This window comes from Knufia obscura, assembly GCF_036327395.1.
Source record: "Knufia obscura strain CCFEE 5817 isolate CBS 148926 chromosome Unknown scaffold_3, whole genome shotgun sequence".
Lineage (NCBI taxonomy): Eukaryota > Fungi > Ascomycota > Eurotiomycetes > Chaetothyriales > Trichomeriaceae > Knufia > Knufia obscura.
In genome coordinates this window covers 1,616,928-1,631,325 of record NW_027042689.1, presented here as the reverse complement: position 1 = coordinate 1,631,325, position 14,398 = coordinate 1,616,928, and the positions used below count along the sequence as shown (strand labels likewise).

Below are 14,398 nucleotides of genomic sequence, written 5' to 3'. Positions count from 1 at the left end.
ACTTATCATGGAGTGGAGACTTGCAGTGGTGTCCGTCATGCTGGAGCAACAGGACTCAACCTGAAACCCCGAATCCCTGAAGTCGACGTAAGTTCGCAAAAGAACTTTGTGCTTGCCTGAGGTTGAAACATTGAGGCAACAAGGCATTAACAGCCAAGATTTCCCAATTGTGCGATGCGCTAACCACGAAAAGCAGAAACTGCGATTTCAATATTCCGATCAAGCAAAACCTCACCCACTACCTCAACTTCAAAGGCGCAGGATCATACTTCTTTGCGACCGTCTCTACCCTTAATCCAGTATCTCTCACACTACCGACACAATGGCTCCAACACGAACCGTCGCACCAAAAGCGGTATGTCACCTCGCAACAAGCACACCATAAACCCTACAGCACGAAGAATCACGATATGAACAAGCAAGAGTTGGATCGGAAGACCATACACATACTATGTCTCAAGAACAACCGCTTTGCTGTTCAAACTTGATCTTCGTAGCAGACTCCATGTTTTGCTATTATAGTCATGAACGAACAGTAGGCTAAGATTCTCTCTATAGACCGCAGGCGCTCAGCGAGGAAAGGCTCAGAAGGGAAAGGTTACTAAGAAGGTATGTCCATACATTTTCTCCTACACACAATACGTGTAGCGAGCTGCTGTTTCTACGGCTGGTGCTAATAGGCGCAGTACACCATCAACTGCTCCCAGCCCGTCTCCGACAAGATCTTCGACCTCTCCGCCTTCGAGAAGTTCCTCCACGACAAGATTAAGATCGAGGGCCGAACCGGTAACCTCGGCGACCAGATCTCCATCTCCCAGGCTGGCGATGGCAAGATCGAGGTTGTTGCGCACATTCCTTTCTCCGGAAGATACCTGAAGTACCTGTGAGTGGGCGTCTACTCGGGTTCTGGAGCATGTGCTGACGGAAGTTCTAGGACGAAGAAATTCCTCAAGAAGCAGCAGCTGAGAGATTGGCTGCGGGTTGTGTCGACCAGCAAGGGTGTTTACGAGTTGAGATTCTTCAACGTCGTTAATGACGAGGGTGATGAGGATGACGAGTAGATGATTCGATTGACTTGAGAGCCTTACCATGTGTGGAAGCGTGTCGTCGACAGTGTGGAGCAGGAAGCCCTGACCACTAAACGTGTGCGTGCGCTTCCGCTAGCCAGACTGCGCAAAGCTTTCGATTCGAAAGGACGACAGGTTGCTAAGAAGCGTCAGACGATGCGCCCTGGTGCTCGCCTCCCTGCCTGAAGGCTGCCTTGCCGAACAGTGAACGAAGGACGACGTCCCCATTCTGAAGCAATTTCATGGACGGATGTCAGGATCGTTGACATGTAATCTTTGTGCACGTCGAGAACAGGTCAGAGCATTATAGATCCATTTCGAGAATTCAATGCAAGTTGCCGTGAAGTTGCTTCTGACCCTGCATGCTTACTACCTTATTGAGGTCCTGAATTAGCTCTGTCAACTTTCACGCTATCTCCCTGTCGTAGTAGCTCCTCAAGACGGCTGCATACTCGTTGTTGCTAACCGGTGGTACTGGCTTTCCCACTTGCTTTCGAATGCTTCTCAATTTTGATGTCAGCAGACAGCTCTACATAATCTGAACTGAGGTTGGGTGTGATCATATTCTCTGATAAAGGTGAAGCTGATAGCGCATATTCTCAAGCTCGACCGGATACCTTAGCTTATCCCGCTCTTTCTGGTCGATTCTGAACCACAATGAATCCTCGCTCTCTGTTTTCTTCCATCTGGCATCGTCACCAGACTCTGCAAGTTCCAGCAGAGTGTGATCAAGTAACCACTTCATCGGATACTTCTTGGTAGGCGGTTTCTCCGGCTCGTGGACATTGTCTTGGACTTTGCTGGCCTTGCCGAGCTGGATCTCAGAGTAGCTACCTGGGCTGTCCACTACTAAAAGGTGACTCCCGGTAGGCATAGATGAGGTGAGATTCAGTAGAAAGGAGGTTGTCTTCGGGAGCGACGCGCCGAAGAGCTCATTCAGTGTAAACATGATTGTGCAAAGTGAAGCATTCTCCATAGTGCGCCTGAGAGACTCGATATCCCACGTGAGGACATCTTGATGTATGAAAGAGACCGTCAGCTTTGACGAATCCTCGAGCAAGGGGCGATTCTCGATCTTAGCCTTTGCCGCCTCGCTGGCACGAGCCGAGAGTGTTGGTGCAGTTGAGATCGCAGAGGACAATTTACCGACCGGATCTGACCAGTCTGCGCTGTCCACTGCGATGATACCAAAGGCCGACTTCACATCAAGGTGACGGTGAGCAGCGGCAAGAGCCACAATCTCAGCTCCAGCACCTCCGCCGAGACACACTACTTTCTTCGCATTACTCACATCTGATACCCGTGCTTGCGTGCCTGCCACTGAACGTCCAGGATCATTTCTTTGTGTTTCCAGCTGATCGCGGCATGGTTTGCCAGGCAGAGCAGAAGGTGTGGTAAGTAGATAGGCCCTGTCCGGACGAGTCAGGATTTGTGAGTAGCCAAGAGCACGAGCAGCACTCCATCTCAATGCATATGCCTGCAGATACGACGGTTGGCTGAATGCAGATGGGAAGTCACGGTTGAAAAGATGCCCTTTCACCTCTTGGATGACCTGAGTCAAACTTTCTGTATTCTGCACAATAGGAAAAGCGATGCTGAAGACGTTGAGAATGACTTGCTGCAACTCGACTGGCAGTGCGTGCACTCGTGGTGTGGATGTGACGGCCACGATGGAGGTGTTCTCTGCCTGCTTGGCCGCCATAGTTGATCTCTTCACTTGCTGTTGCTCAAGCTTTTTGGTTTTCTGCGGAGGTGGCATGGCTTCGGTTCCAGGGACGCAGCGGGTGCAAGATGAAGCCTAATATCTCAAAGTTGTGAATCAAGCTGTATGGTAAAGAAATTTACAGTGATGAGCCGCACCGGAACCGGCGAACCCAACTGGCCGCTGAACCTGCCTAAAACCGTGCTCAGAATGGTCATTATAGATACGACTAGAATACAACTTTGCTGTTAATTAGAAGATGAGCTAGTTTGTGCCAGGACTGTATCAAACTCCTCCCAGGCCAACTGTCTCGCCTTGTCCTTGTCCGTGCCATGTCACCCCACTATATGCGCTACCAAACTGTCAACTGTCTTGTATTGCTGTCGAGCATTGACGCTGCTCATTTTGGCTCCGATGCAAACTACAAATGGACATCCACCCCTAATTCCATCTCTCACTTCACGTGAGCGAATGCCAGAATTGTTTCGTCTTTTCTTGACTGGTCCCTCCTCCGCTGTCTGGACTGCAGGCTGATCTTGCGAAGGGGAGCTCAACGATTCAACAGTCTTTGGGGCTATTCTCTTCGCTCCCTGGACGCCTGGATGACGTTCTAAATTCTCGATAAACGCTTGTCGATCTGTGAAGATGAAATCTTGGAGAGGATATGTCTTATGTCTCTACTTCCGCATCGTGTGCCACTAGGCTATTGTGACTCCTAATGTGCTTCTACTAGGCGAAGGGTTCGTCCTAAACGCAAGGCGACATAATTATTGTACCATGGTGCAGAGAAATCGTGGCGGTATAGCGTACCGTTTAGTATTTCGAAGTCGTATAGTCTAGGTCGGCCTTTTCTGAAGTGAATCACTATATGGAGTTTTAAATTATCAATATTCGTGAACGTGCGATCACAGCCGCGACACAGGCATTAACGATCAAGTGGAAGTCCATGTGATTCGAGGTAGTGAACCCAGTAATCGTTGGAACCAGGAAAGGTGAGGCCACATTCCGTACCATCAGCGGAAACGAAAAAGCATTTTTGTAGCTTGGTACGGGCATATTGCTTCTTCGAGGTAGACGAGGCAGGTTGTGTAGCTTCTTGATCCTCGTCGCGACGACTATTCGCCTCCTTTGGTGTCACCATCTGTAGGTCGGTCGCATCTAAACGGAAAGTATGCTCAAACTGGAACGATGGCGGAATATTGAAAGGTGGTCGAGGCCGCGGCACTGTTGACTGCAAGAGGAACAGGTTGCGTTGAGGCTGGTCCAAGTAGGGCCGGATCTAGTAGGCCGGGGTCCACTGGCGAAGAGACCTGGGTCAGAGCAGGCTCTGGGACGGTTTCGTGTGCGAGTATGGCATTCTGTACTGAGCTGCTCTGCTGTGTAGTATCGTGGCTAGGGCTGTCAGTAACGACAGCAGCATGCAAGTCAATGGCCTGTATTGGCTCTGGTTTGGAAAACAGCGTAGGAGGGGCGAGGTGGGTTTGTCGATATCTTGCGCTTCTCAGATCGATCATCAAGGGGTGCTTTTTGTAAACATTGATTCGAGCGAGCAGATTGACAAACTCTTCTCGGTCAAGGGGGTAGTTGGGCCCGAATTGGTCGTCGCTGAGGTCGGCGGTAACGAGGTTAGCCACGTCGGTAAATTCCTGGAGCCTACGGAGTTCTCCATCTCCATCCTCGATAGCGGTATCGTGAGACTATTAACGTTCACACTGGCATTCTAGGTAATGGTAGAAGCAGATGGAGGCTCCGATTGCTGTAACTCTAGAGGTGACGTAGCCGGCTTGGGTGTGGTTTGGGAATGAGGTGGCACGGCGGGTGCTGTCGAGGACTGCGAAGATATAGACGATTGGGCGGCGAGGTGTGCTGCAGGACTGCGCTAGCTTCTGCAGAATGACTAGAGGTGATAGAAAGGGTGTCGAGCAGGGCCTCGCATATGCTATCGAGCTTCTACTGAACTTCGTAGTCCGAATCTCTATGGTATATATACGTCGGTAAAGTCAGACGATTGTCGTTCAGTATTGGTAGACGTTAGCGCCTGGCTACCCTTAGAGGAAGTGGACGACTGATCAGAGGTGCTACTCGATCGAGGAGGTTGTGTGGCCGGTGATGGGGTGACCGGGGTGTCACACAACGTATCTGCAAGAGACTGCGGGGTGGACATGTCGTTACAAGAGTCTGGCGTGACGGCGGCTGTCTGATGCTGCTCAATAGCTCGTGCTTTAAGCTGTTTATAGAGCCTTCTGCCCATGGCTGCGCGGTGGTTCGCTCGCAGTCGGGGATTGTCAGGTATGACTTCGTTACTGAGGGCCTCAGTGATAGCCTGAGAGGAGAGCTTAGGTCTTTTCTGCGGCCCTAGCGCAAATAGTGCCTGGTTGTCTAAACGAACCTCTAGAAGAAGCTCTACGATGTATTCGTTAAAATGCTTAAGTAGCTCGCCCGTATAACGCTGCGTTGTACCTACGATATAAGTAATAGGTTTATAACCTAAGGTACTAGGCAACTCCTTGTAAAGAAGTGCGAAATAAGCTCTAATCAAGGAATGTATAGTCGCACGCGTGTCCACGGCGGAGGTTATCAGAAGTGGTATCGATCATAAGACCTGCGGTAAAGTAGATCCATTACAGATGTTTTCCGGCGATTCCTAAGTTCAATCTGACTAGAGTAGGAAGATCCTCAAACGTTAACTTCTCCAGTATACCCGTGCGACCAGGGCTTTCCGAGCCAAAGAATACCGGTAGGTTGGGGTCTCTCCATTTAAGAACCTTGGTCGGCGTACGGATAGCAGCAGAGAGAACATCATCAAGAGTGCGGCCATGCTTAAATGGACAAAGGTGCAATGCGTAGGCAAGGAAAACCTGGACGAATGAGCCAGTGTTGAATGCCTCATTGCGATGGACTCCAAGCTCAACCTCGACATTGTCTTGTGGTCAATAGATGAGTATGTTCAGCGATTTTCTGAAGCTCCAGCTCTTCTCATACTTGTATCTTTTGCCAGGCTCCGCCACTGGCTCATCGTGGACAAACAAATTGGCCGGTCCAGAATGCTGATACGGCAAGTTAAGCGGCCAATTTGTTAGTTCGGGATTAGCACTGGCAGTCAGTAAAAGTACACGGAGCAACTTCTCCAAAAAGCGCACGTGACACAGAGTTGAAGACGTGATCGAAACCATTTGATTGGGCGGAAAACAAACAGCGTCGCTTTGCTGTGAGCCGTACACCGTACTCGTCCTTCGTGAATGAGCCAGGATGCTTCTCTCTCTCGTAGTGGCTTCCTCTACTCCGTGGTTCGTGTCGGAAACCGGCCAGCGTCCTCGGATAGCATAATTTGGCTGCAATCTAGTGATCCGACGAACATCCGCAAGGGACCTAGCTCTCCGCGTAAATTTGAATTTGTTCCTGGCTAGCGAAGCTTGGCCGATGGAGATATTCTCTAGCGGCTCATGGCTGTTACTTTTGCTCACGTTGTCTTGGAGATGGACCTGGACAGGCGTATGGATTACGTGCTCAAGAGCAGAAAATAGTGCTTGATGATCTCAATTTCTGGCCTTACGCAGTCGTCACACCATTGTAGTGGTCAACGGCTCGGGAAGCAGAGCAATCTGCGCCGTAAGGCGGATGCCATAAGGCACACATAATTTTTGACGCACACACCACCTGCAGACAGCATAAGTTCTCGCGAGCATAGACGCCTGGTTGGGGCCACGCCTGCTTCCGATGCATGCTCATTCGGGGAAGACGAGAAGATCTTGCAGCAACAAGTCAGGGTGCGGCTGCTAAGTACAGTAGTGAGAGTTTATGCATGCAGGTCGGCAAGCGTGGCCAAGTGAGGCCTTCTTTTCGATGCCCCTGCATTATGCTGCAAACACCTTGACATCTGATCACACCTAGACAATAATAAGATACTGGTAGTAGCTGTTCATACCAAGATCAACCGCAATCAATATATTAGACGGAATCATGACGATGGTTTCGTGGTGACGGCATGCCAATGAGAGGGAGATTCGCAATCTCTATCGCAGATAGGCCGACAGAATCTCGAAATCTCCTTTCGCAGGATCCGGATACCAGGCCACCTACTGCTACGTGCGGCCGAAGCATGAGTTCCAAATGCAGCACGCCCAGTTGAGGTAGAAGAACCTTTTAACACGTCGAGCACGGACTGCATGACAATAACGTTCAATAACGTTCTCGGCCAGGTCCTTCTCGTATTCAAAGAAGATATGGTTTGCCCAGCTGCACTCGTAGACGCTCAAGATGAGCGACGTTCCTGCCGAGAAAGAATCGTCGGCATGCCTGCTGTAAGACCCACTTAGGTGAAATAGCGAAGGCACATGGGGGATAGCCTCTAAGCCAAGTGAAAGAGCGTGATGCTCAGCCCTGATGATGCAGCTCATTCGACAGAGACCCATGCGCGTTTTGGATGTGCTGTGAGCAGCTGACTCCAGTGACCAAACCCGAAGTAGCTTGGATCTGCTGCTGACTTGGCGAGGTACCTGTCAAGCCTGGAAAGTCTGTGGTTTGGAGTGCTCTGGTGTGCTTAGTGCTGCTCTTTGACCTCAAAGTGCGCTGTGCGTATCTGCATCTCACACCTCGTTCTTCACGCTCCGACACCTTCAACCAACCTCACCGCCGTCATCACCACCTCGACAGTCCGCACCCATCCTCCTGCCGTAAAAAATCTGGCTTCTGTTGAAGAGTGATCTCAAGCAGATCTTATCTTCCAGGTAGCCGTCCACTCCTTCAACCACATCCTACCTACTCCTACTACACCAACGAACAAACTAGCCGAAGCTTGCAACGACGATTCTACAATACCTGGACATTCATACAAAGATTGGATCTAGCCTGCAACCTTCTTAGCTTCTTCACTGGGCGGCATTTTCATTTCGCGACAACATCGGTCTTATCGAATGCAGACTTCTTCCTCATGTTGCTGAAACATTGAGCCACAACACAACGACACGGCGTGGTCGGGGTCTCAGACATTCAAATCAGTCACGTCAACATGGCTTCCCTGTCTCTGAGCCCGGCTGCCAATTTTGAGTCTTTCCCGCTTACTGACCCCCCTCGACATACTCGCAAGCATTCTCGATGTCCCACTGGAGCGGCACCATTGCCTTCCTTTGCCTTCAACCCAGGCATACCCTCCCAAACAACAGATAAGATGGGCGATGAGAAGGAGGAGGAGCCCCCAAGCATGATCGGAGCTGGCCATATGCGGCGTCCGTCAAAGCCCATTGCCCTCCCAGAGTTCACGTTCAATCCAGGTGTCAGCATACCCGTCGAACGCACACCGAGCCCTACCCATCCGATTCTAGAAGAAATGGCACTCAATCAGCAACGCGTCAGCAAGTCAGCTAAACCCGCGCCATTGCCAGCTTTTACTTTCAATCCAGGAGCCGCTCGTGGCTCGTTGAGTCCCACAAAACTAGAATCGGACGCTGAACCTACTAAGGTCAACCTCCATAAAAGAGCTGGTAGTGAATTTGTGGGCGGAAGCGCGCAAGGTGCACAATTGGTCGATGCTAGCCCTATCAAACATGAACCTAAACCAAGCGGTCCGCCGGTATCAAATTCTGGTTACAGAGGCCATACACACAGAAGGTCACAAGCAATCTCTGTGTCAGACATTGATACTTCCGACCTCATCAAGCAACATGCCTTGGCCAAGGCTCGTGCTCCTTCGAGTCCCGCGACTCCGCAGGAAACATCGTTCTCGTTTCCAAGAGCCAGCTCTGCGCATAGGCATACACCTTCAAATACAAGGTCGCCTCCAGGTTCACCAAGAAGAGGAAGTGTTCCGGGATACAGACCGCGAACCGTTGATTTCTCGGATACAGTGGACGTGATACCAAGACCGCTGTCGATGATATCCTCAGAGACCGAAAGGAGCAATTCTACTATCCGCGGCCATTCGGTCACTAACAGCATCAATTCTATAGCCAGTCTAGCCGTTCCGCCTTTACAAAGTCAACCTGAAGCTCCCGAGTACAACGCGCGTCCATCGTTCGAGACAGTTAACGATCGGAGACCAAACACTGCTGATGCTTCTCTGCTGCTTTCTAGTAACACTGCAAAGAACGACCAGAATCTTCTGACTATGCCAAAAAGACCTTTATCAGCATCTGGCTCGCCCATGGTGTCGTCGAGTGGCAGCCCGCCTCTTAAGAAGAAGCAGCACTTTTGGTCAACACACGGCAACGATCCATCGCCGACGCCCACACCAAAAATCGAACAGGCTGACCCTTTCGAGTACAAGCCAATGACCGCCCAGCCCATCGAGAAACCTCCGTCGCGGCCCAAAACTGCGCCTGAAAGACCGTCAATCAAGAAGCGGCAAAAGTATCATACCTGGACCGCTGGCATCTTCTCTAAGAAAACCAAGCATCGAGCGTCCAAGAAATCGAGGCGGACGCCAACGCCGCCTGCATTGTTGAGGAAGGATAGTGATAAGGTCAATGAGATCTTCGACACGGACGATACAGTGGTGCTGCGAGAAGATTCTCCAGTCAGCGCTCGTAGGCAGCCTCTGCTCGAGCAACGTTTCTCGCTGCCCGCCACAAGTCTCGCGCTAGACGATGCGTACAGTCCCATGATCGACCTCGACACTGCTCTGGACCCGCCTGAAGACGATAGAAGACATTCTGACGACCATTCCAGGAAGACTATCGCCAAAATTGCCAAGCTTCACAGCAGCGAACGCAGAGGTGTAGTCGATGCTTTTGGAGTCAGCCATCGTAGGACAGAAAGCGCGCCTGCATTGTCGCCAGTCAATAGATCAGCTCTGTTCGGCATGCGCCACCATGGCAGCAATGCTTCCCTGAGCGAGGAAGTGTTTGACGAAGAAGAAGAGGACAATTTCCTTGCACATGAGCAAGAAACAAGGCATTATTCGGGTAGCGCGTCCATCCATGCAGACGCTCACAGGGTCACCCCTATCCCGAAAAGCGGTCTTGGCTTAGCGAATTTGACAAGCAATACTGACGATGTAGTGATTCTGGACCCAGACAATCATACTGAAGAAGAAGCAGAAGACGTCAGATCTTCTAAGTCGACTCTGGAAGCTCCGACGCTTATGCCAGATCACCTACCCAAGAGACCCTCCACATCGCCTATGCCTTTTGCATACCCAGATCCACAACTGCATTATGCTTCGTCGACAGAAGGGCGGACGACTTCTGCTTCACTCATCTCATCGCCGGATGCAGATCACGTTTCCTTCGACACTCAATCACGAACACGACGCCTTGGTGAGCTCAATGTCGACATGATAAGACCGTCCACCGACGACCTTCCTTCTCTCAGCGACAGTGCCTCGAGCAACGTCTACCCACATGGGTCATCCATCAGGAATGCACGACCGTCACTGGACAAACGATCAAATTCTATGTTTGTTCCAGGCACGTCGAGGCCGTATGAAGGCTGGAAACGGTCCAGTCTTGCTAGTTTCACTAGACTCATACCCGGCTCTTCCCATGGAAGTAAAGTCAAGCTCGACACAGTACCGGGCGAAGGAGAAGAGAAGACGAAGAAGAAAAGCAACCGCATCAGTAAATTAATGCGCTTTTGGCGATCGAAGGAGGCTGACGTGAGGCCTACGACGTCCTCGTATTGAGCTCTACGTCGGGTTCTGAGGCGAGACAACTTTACGAATTTTCATGAATTGGCGTTTCGACGAAATCTGGAAGCATATCTAGAAAAGACGGGATCTCAAGATAGGTATTCTGGGGGCAACTGTTTCATTCGAAGGCAAATATGGGCTATGGAGTGGTAGAGATATACCTCTTACTCAAACAAAGAAACCCCCTCTTCCTACGGGTAGATACGCCCTTCTTGGGCACCCCTCTTTTCTTATCTTATGGCTGCTCATTGTTTCACTTGCTTCTACGATCTCAACTCGCCTGCAACGCGACATTTCCTTCGAAACTTCTTGTACCTGATCTTGGCGAAGTTGGCATCTTCCGACACATTCATTCAAAGCCTGCACAGCATCTATGCGACATTCAACTTTGTTCTTGGGAAAGGCACGGCGGCGGATTCAGACTGCTGATGTGGAGGAATTGATTGAGTAGATACAAGGAAAGCTCTGTTACGAGTTATGTTATGGGGACGAAGGGTCTGCACGAGCTGGGGCCATACATAGGTCTACCTTTTGGTACGAATGAATGCGAATCACGCAAATTCATGTTCTACGATGCTTTACCCGCCAATGTTTACACGCTTTCTCTGGATCGGAGGAGATTGTGATGAGCATGGATTAACCCAACGCAGCCCGCAGACACCTCATAAGCACGACGCCGCTATCGACTTGTCCACACTGCAACATTGGTCGGATGCGGCTGTGTTCGGTAGCGCTAAAGGTTCCTGCTTGCGTGGTTTGTGCTTTGATCTGCTGAGTCTGAAATCTATACAACCACATCGTAAGGTCTATCTGGCACCTGCTATGTGTTTCTTGATTCTCGCTGACTGCTTTAGGTATCGGCCTGCTCCTCCTTTCTGGCCGAACGGACGCTGGACTGATACTGACTAGACTGACACTTGCAACAGTTGTGGACAGTACATCACCAATAACCACTTGCAAATATTCCCTTCAAGGTCATGATGTGAGGTGTGCTATTTCCTGAGACGCATGGTCGTGCCTTCCTCCAAAGAACTCTTTTTGAGCGCAACTGCTGGGAGTTATCGGGCCACGTTGGTCCTGCCTAGAACATAAGACATTCGTCCCTTCGTATCGACGAAAGCACAGCCGGAGCTTCTGAGAGGAAGAAACACGCTGAAGCGTGGCCGAAGTCGATAATGTTGTACATCCGCATATCGAAAGAGGAACCTGGGAAACGGTGCTGCGGCTAAGAAGCGCCATACAGCCATCGGTACATGTCACAAGACCCAAACCTTCGGCAAGAGATCTTGAAACAGTTACTCTTTAAACAGACCTTTGACACCAGATTTTATAGAATGACTACGTGAGGGTCATCGGTATATTTCACCTGGTCTGGGACTCTCCGAGAGCATCGACGATCGCTAAAGCATCACTGCGCTTACCTGGCGTGTTAGGTGCGACAAAGCTACGTGGTCGGTCTACGTGTCAAATTCTGCCTTGGAGACTGATCATCTCGCTCGGTCGCACCGAGGCAGGGAGTTCACGATGATGAGTATCTTGCACCAGGCGTACATGCAGTCACCGCCAGTTGGTAGTGGTAGTAATGATCCAAGCGGATAGTGGGTAATAGAACATACCAGCAGTGGTGGTGTTTTGGATGAGACGATTACCAGCGCTGGGGCCCTTCTATGAGCAGCGTGAAAAGACGGACGATACTGAGCAAATCCATTTGGAAGGACTTATGCATGGTATCATTAGACAAGCAGGGTGGAATTGTCCTTGTGAAGATCACCAACCTATGCTTGTAGCTGCGTATCTTAGTGGACCGTGTCTACCTAATGTTCGAATGAGCTTAGCTGGTGCCATCCACAATCTGGAGACCGATGTTTGATCGCTGCAGCAGATCACTTGCGCAAGATGCAGCCCAGTTTGAGGCTCTTCGTGGAGTAGAAGGTGGTGACATCCGTTGTGGGTCAACGCACTGTAGAGACGGCATTTCCCATCGATCAGAGCGCCAACGTGGTTTTGTTTGCGAGACCTGGTCCATCACTGGCAGCCCTCCGGGTTGAGGCTTGGGAAACTGATACTAGCACCCGCTGATCGATCGGGGTGGCCGCTCAACCTGCCAGGATTGTGCTTCCAACGGCCATGCTTGATCAGCTGATGAGTAGGTCAGCCTCTACCCGGACGATCAAAGTTGCTGGCAGACCTGTTGAAATCGTACTTAGAGCAGTCTAACGATTTGGCCGGGCGGAGGTCACCCTATCGTTCATATCACGTGCAAGATCGTAGCCTGATAGGAAATGCTGCCGTGGCAGCTGATTTGATGGGTGCGCAACAACGTTATGTCTTGCACTCCGCTATGGGGCTCATGACTGGGTTGGGTTAAAATGTCACCTGATACAAAGTGTAGGCGGAGCCGAGATATACTCAGATCGATATCTGTCGTCTAATGGATATTGTTATGAGGCCGGTGTCTCCACGTGACCAGTGATGGTACGAGTGGAAGCTCAGTGGTTCTACTCAAGTAAGCTGAGTGGGATGTTGGGCCAGTGAGTATTCAATGTAAGGTCGAGTTATGCACAGGTAGGGTTCTGGTATAACTTAGGTTGACTACGGAACTATGAACTGTACTGAAGGAGAGTCGTGATCTATATACTCATTCCCATAGTCCCGAATAGGAAGTCTTGGTTGGTTCAATGGTTAATTGGTATCGTCCCTACCAATTGCCCATACAACCAGTTATTGCCTTTCTGGGAAGTCACGTGACAGGTCCCTTGTCCTTCACGTGCCAGGCTTCCTCGCAAGACCTTCCTTATATCTCTTGCGTCCGGCCGCCGGACGGCCTGACCAATGTGGTCCGTAACAGATATCTTCAGGTCCTAGATTGCATAGACTACGAGGCATACAACCTGTATCTCCCAAGCCGGCTGTATCATTTCTAGCTGTCATGACAATAAGAGTGGGATGAAACAGCTCGAAGGAGAGTGAACTTTGCTGTAACGTTGAACCAATCCGGGGTACCCCTGGGTTGCCAAGGTAGTGCGATGTTAATGCAGATCATATATGGCGCATTGTATACCTGGCTCCCGTCAAAGGTAGGTCGATCTGGCTCTGAACACAGGTCCACTCAGTGAGGCGGTGTTATTCCACTGCTACTTCGACAGGTAAGAAGGTGTCCGCTGGTGTTTCAACTCAACTCTCCTCCCAGCTCAGCGGAGACCTTTCCACCCAAGACGTAGGATTTTGCGCTGCCTACCGCCGATCTTCGTAACACGAGAAGCAAATGCCCGTAACAATACCAGGACTGGTCTCCCAACGACAGCAGTGACGTATCGATGAAGCTCTGAAAGAGTCAAGCCACGGGTTGACCAAACATGACCTGCACAATGTATAAATACATGCGCATCGCCCTCGTCAAGTCATCGTGCAATCTATTCATCAAACAACGTCTCAAGTACCTCAAGCTGATTTTCTACACTATTACAAACACCACAAAACTGTCAGTAAGATCAAGCTCAGATTCGCACATTGTCTAACTCCTCTTCCGAAGCAGCCCACCTCCACACAATGTATTTCCGATTCCCAATCGCTGCATTGGCCGTATTCGCCGCAACTTTGCCGTTCATCACCGTTGCACAAAATGTCGAGTGTGGCATTTTCGGCGACGATAGTACCGGCACTTGCGTCGATCAATGTGGATGTCGGTGCCCCGAGACTGGCAAGGGATTAGTCTGCGATGGAGGAGCCGATTGTCCTGACATTGGAGCATGCTTGGACGCATGCGAGTGTGATTGAGAGGCGGTCGTTCATTGGGATTGAATCGGTCTGGTGATCCGCCTGAGTGGGAGAGCTCTTGAGCTGCTGGCTCCCTGTTGGTGGATACTTCACGCTCGTTACTAGGTTATCTGTGCTCTACAGTGATGCAGATATTCAATAAACATCACATTCGCTTCCGTTCGATTCTCCTCTCATGGCAGAAAATAGGCACAATGTGGCTGTAGAGCTGATGTTGAATGATATCGC

General features: G+C 50.5%; 4 protein-coding genes across 4 annotated transcripts; 2 read left to right on the top strand and 2 right to left on the bottom strand.

The window, feature by feature from the left end:
- Positions 1 to 322: 322 nt before the first annotated feature.
- On the top strand, positions 323 to 1,061 carry rpl22 (60S ribosomal protein L22; the record flags this gene model as incomplete). Its single annotated transcript, XM_064872102.1, has 4 exons — positions 323 to 355; positions 559 to 609; positions 687 to 883; positions 935 to 1,061. 4 exons carry the CDS (start codon positions 323 to 325, stop codon positions 1,059 to 1,061), a joined length of 408 nt encoding a protein of 135 aa, XP_064732482.1.
- A 565-nt stretch (positions 1,062 to 1,626) lies between these two features.
- PMZ80_003672 (uncharacterized protein) lies at positions 1,627 to 2,826 on the bottom strand (the record flags this gene model as incomplete). The annotated part of the gene is made up of 1 exon (XM_064872101.1): positions 1,627 to 2,826. One exon carries the CDS (start codon positions 2,824 to 2,826, stop codon positions 1,627 to 1,629), a length of 1,200 nt encoding a protein of 399 aa, XP_064732481.1.
- A 1,118-nt stretch (positions 2,827 to 3,944) lies between these two features.
- PMZ80_003671 (uncharacterized protein) lies at positions 3,945 to 5,020 on the bottom strand (the record flags this gene model as incomplete). Its single annotated transcript, XM_064872100.1, has 2 exons — positions 3,945 to 4,466; positions 4,760 to 5,020. 2 exons carry the CDS (start codon positions 5,018 to 5,020, stop codon positions 3,945 to 3,947), a joined length of 783 nt encoding a protein of 260 aa, XP_064732480.1.
- A 2,757-nt stretch (positions 5,021 to 7,777) lies between these two features.
- On the top strand, positions 7,778 to 10,387 carry PMZ80_003670 (uncharacterized protein; the record flags this gene model as incomplete). The annotated part of the gene is made up of 1 exon (XM_064872099.1): positions 7,778 to 10,387. The coding sequence occupies one exon, from the start codon at positions 7,778 to 7,780 to the stop codon at positions 10,385 to 10,387; it is 2,610 nt and encodes an 869-aa protein (XP_064732479.1).
- Between the last annotated feature and the right edge of the window lie 4,011 nt (positions 10,388 to 14,398).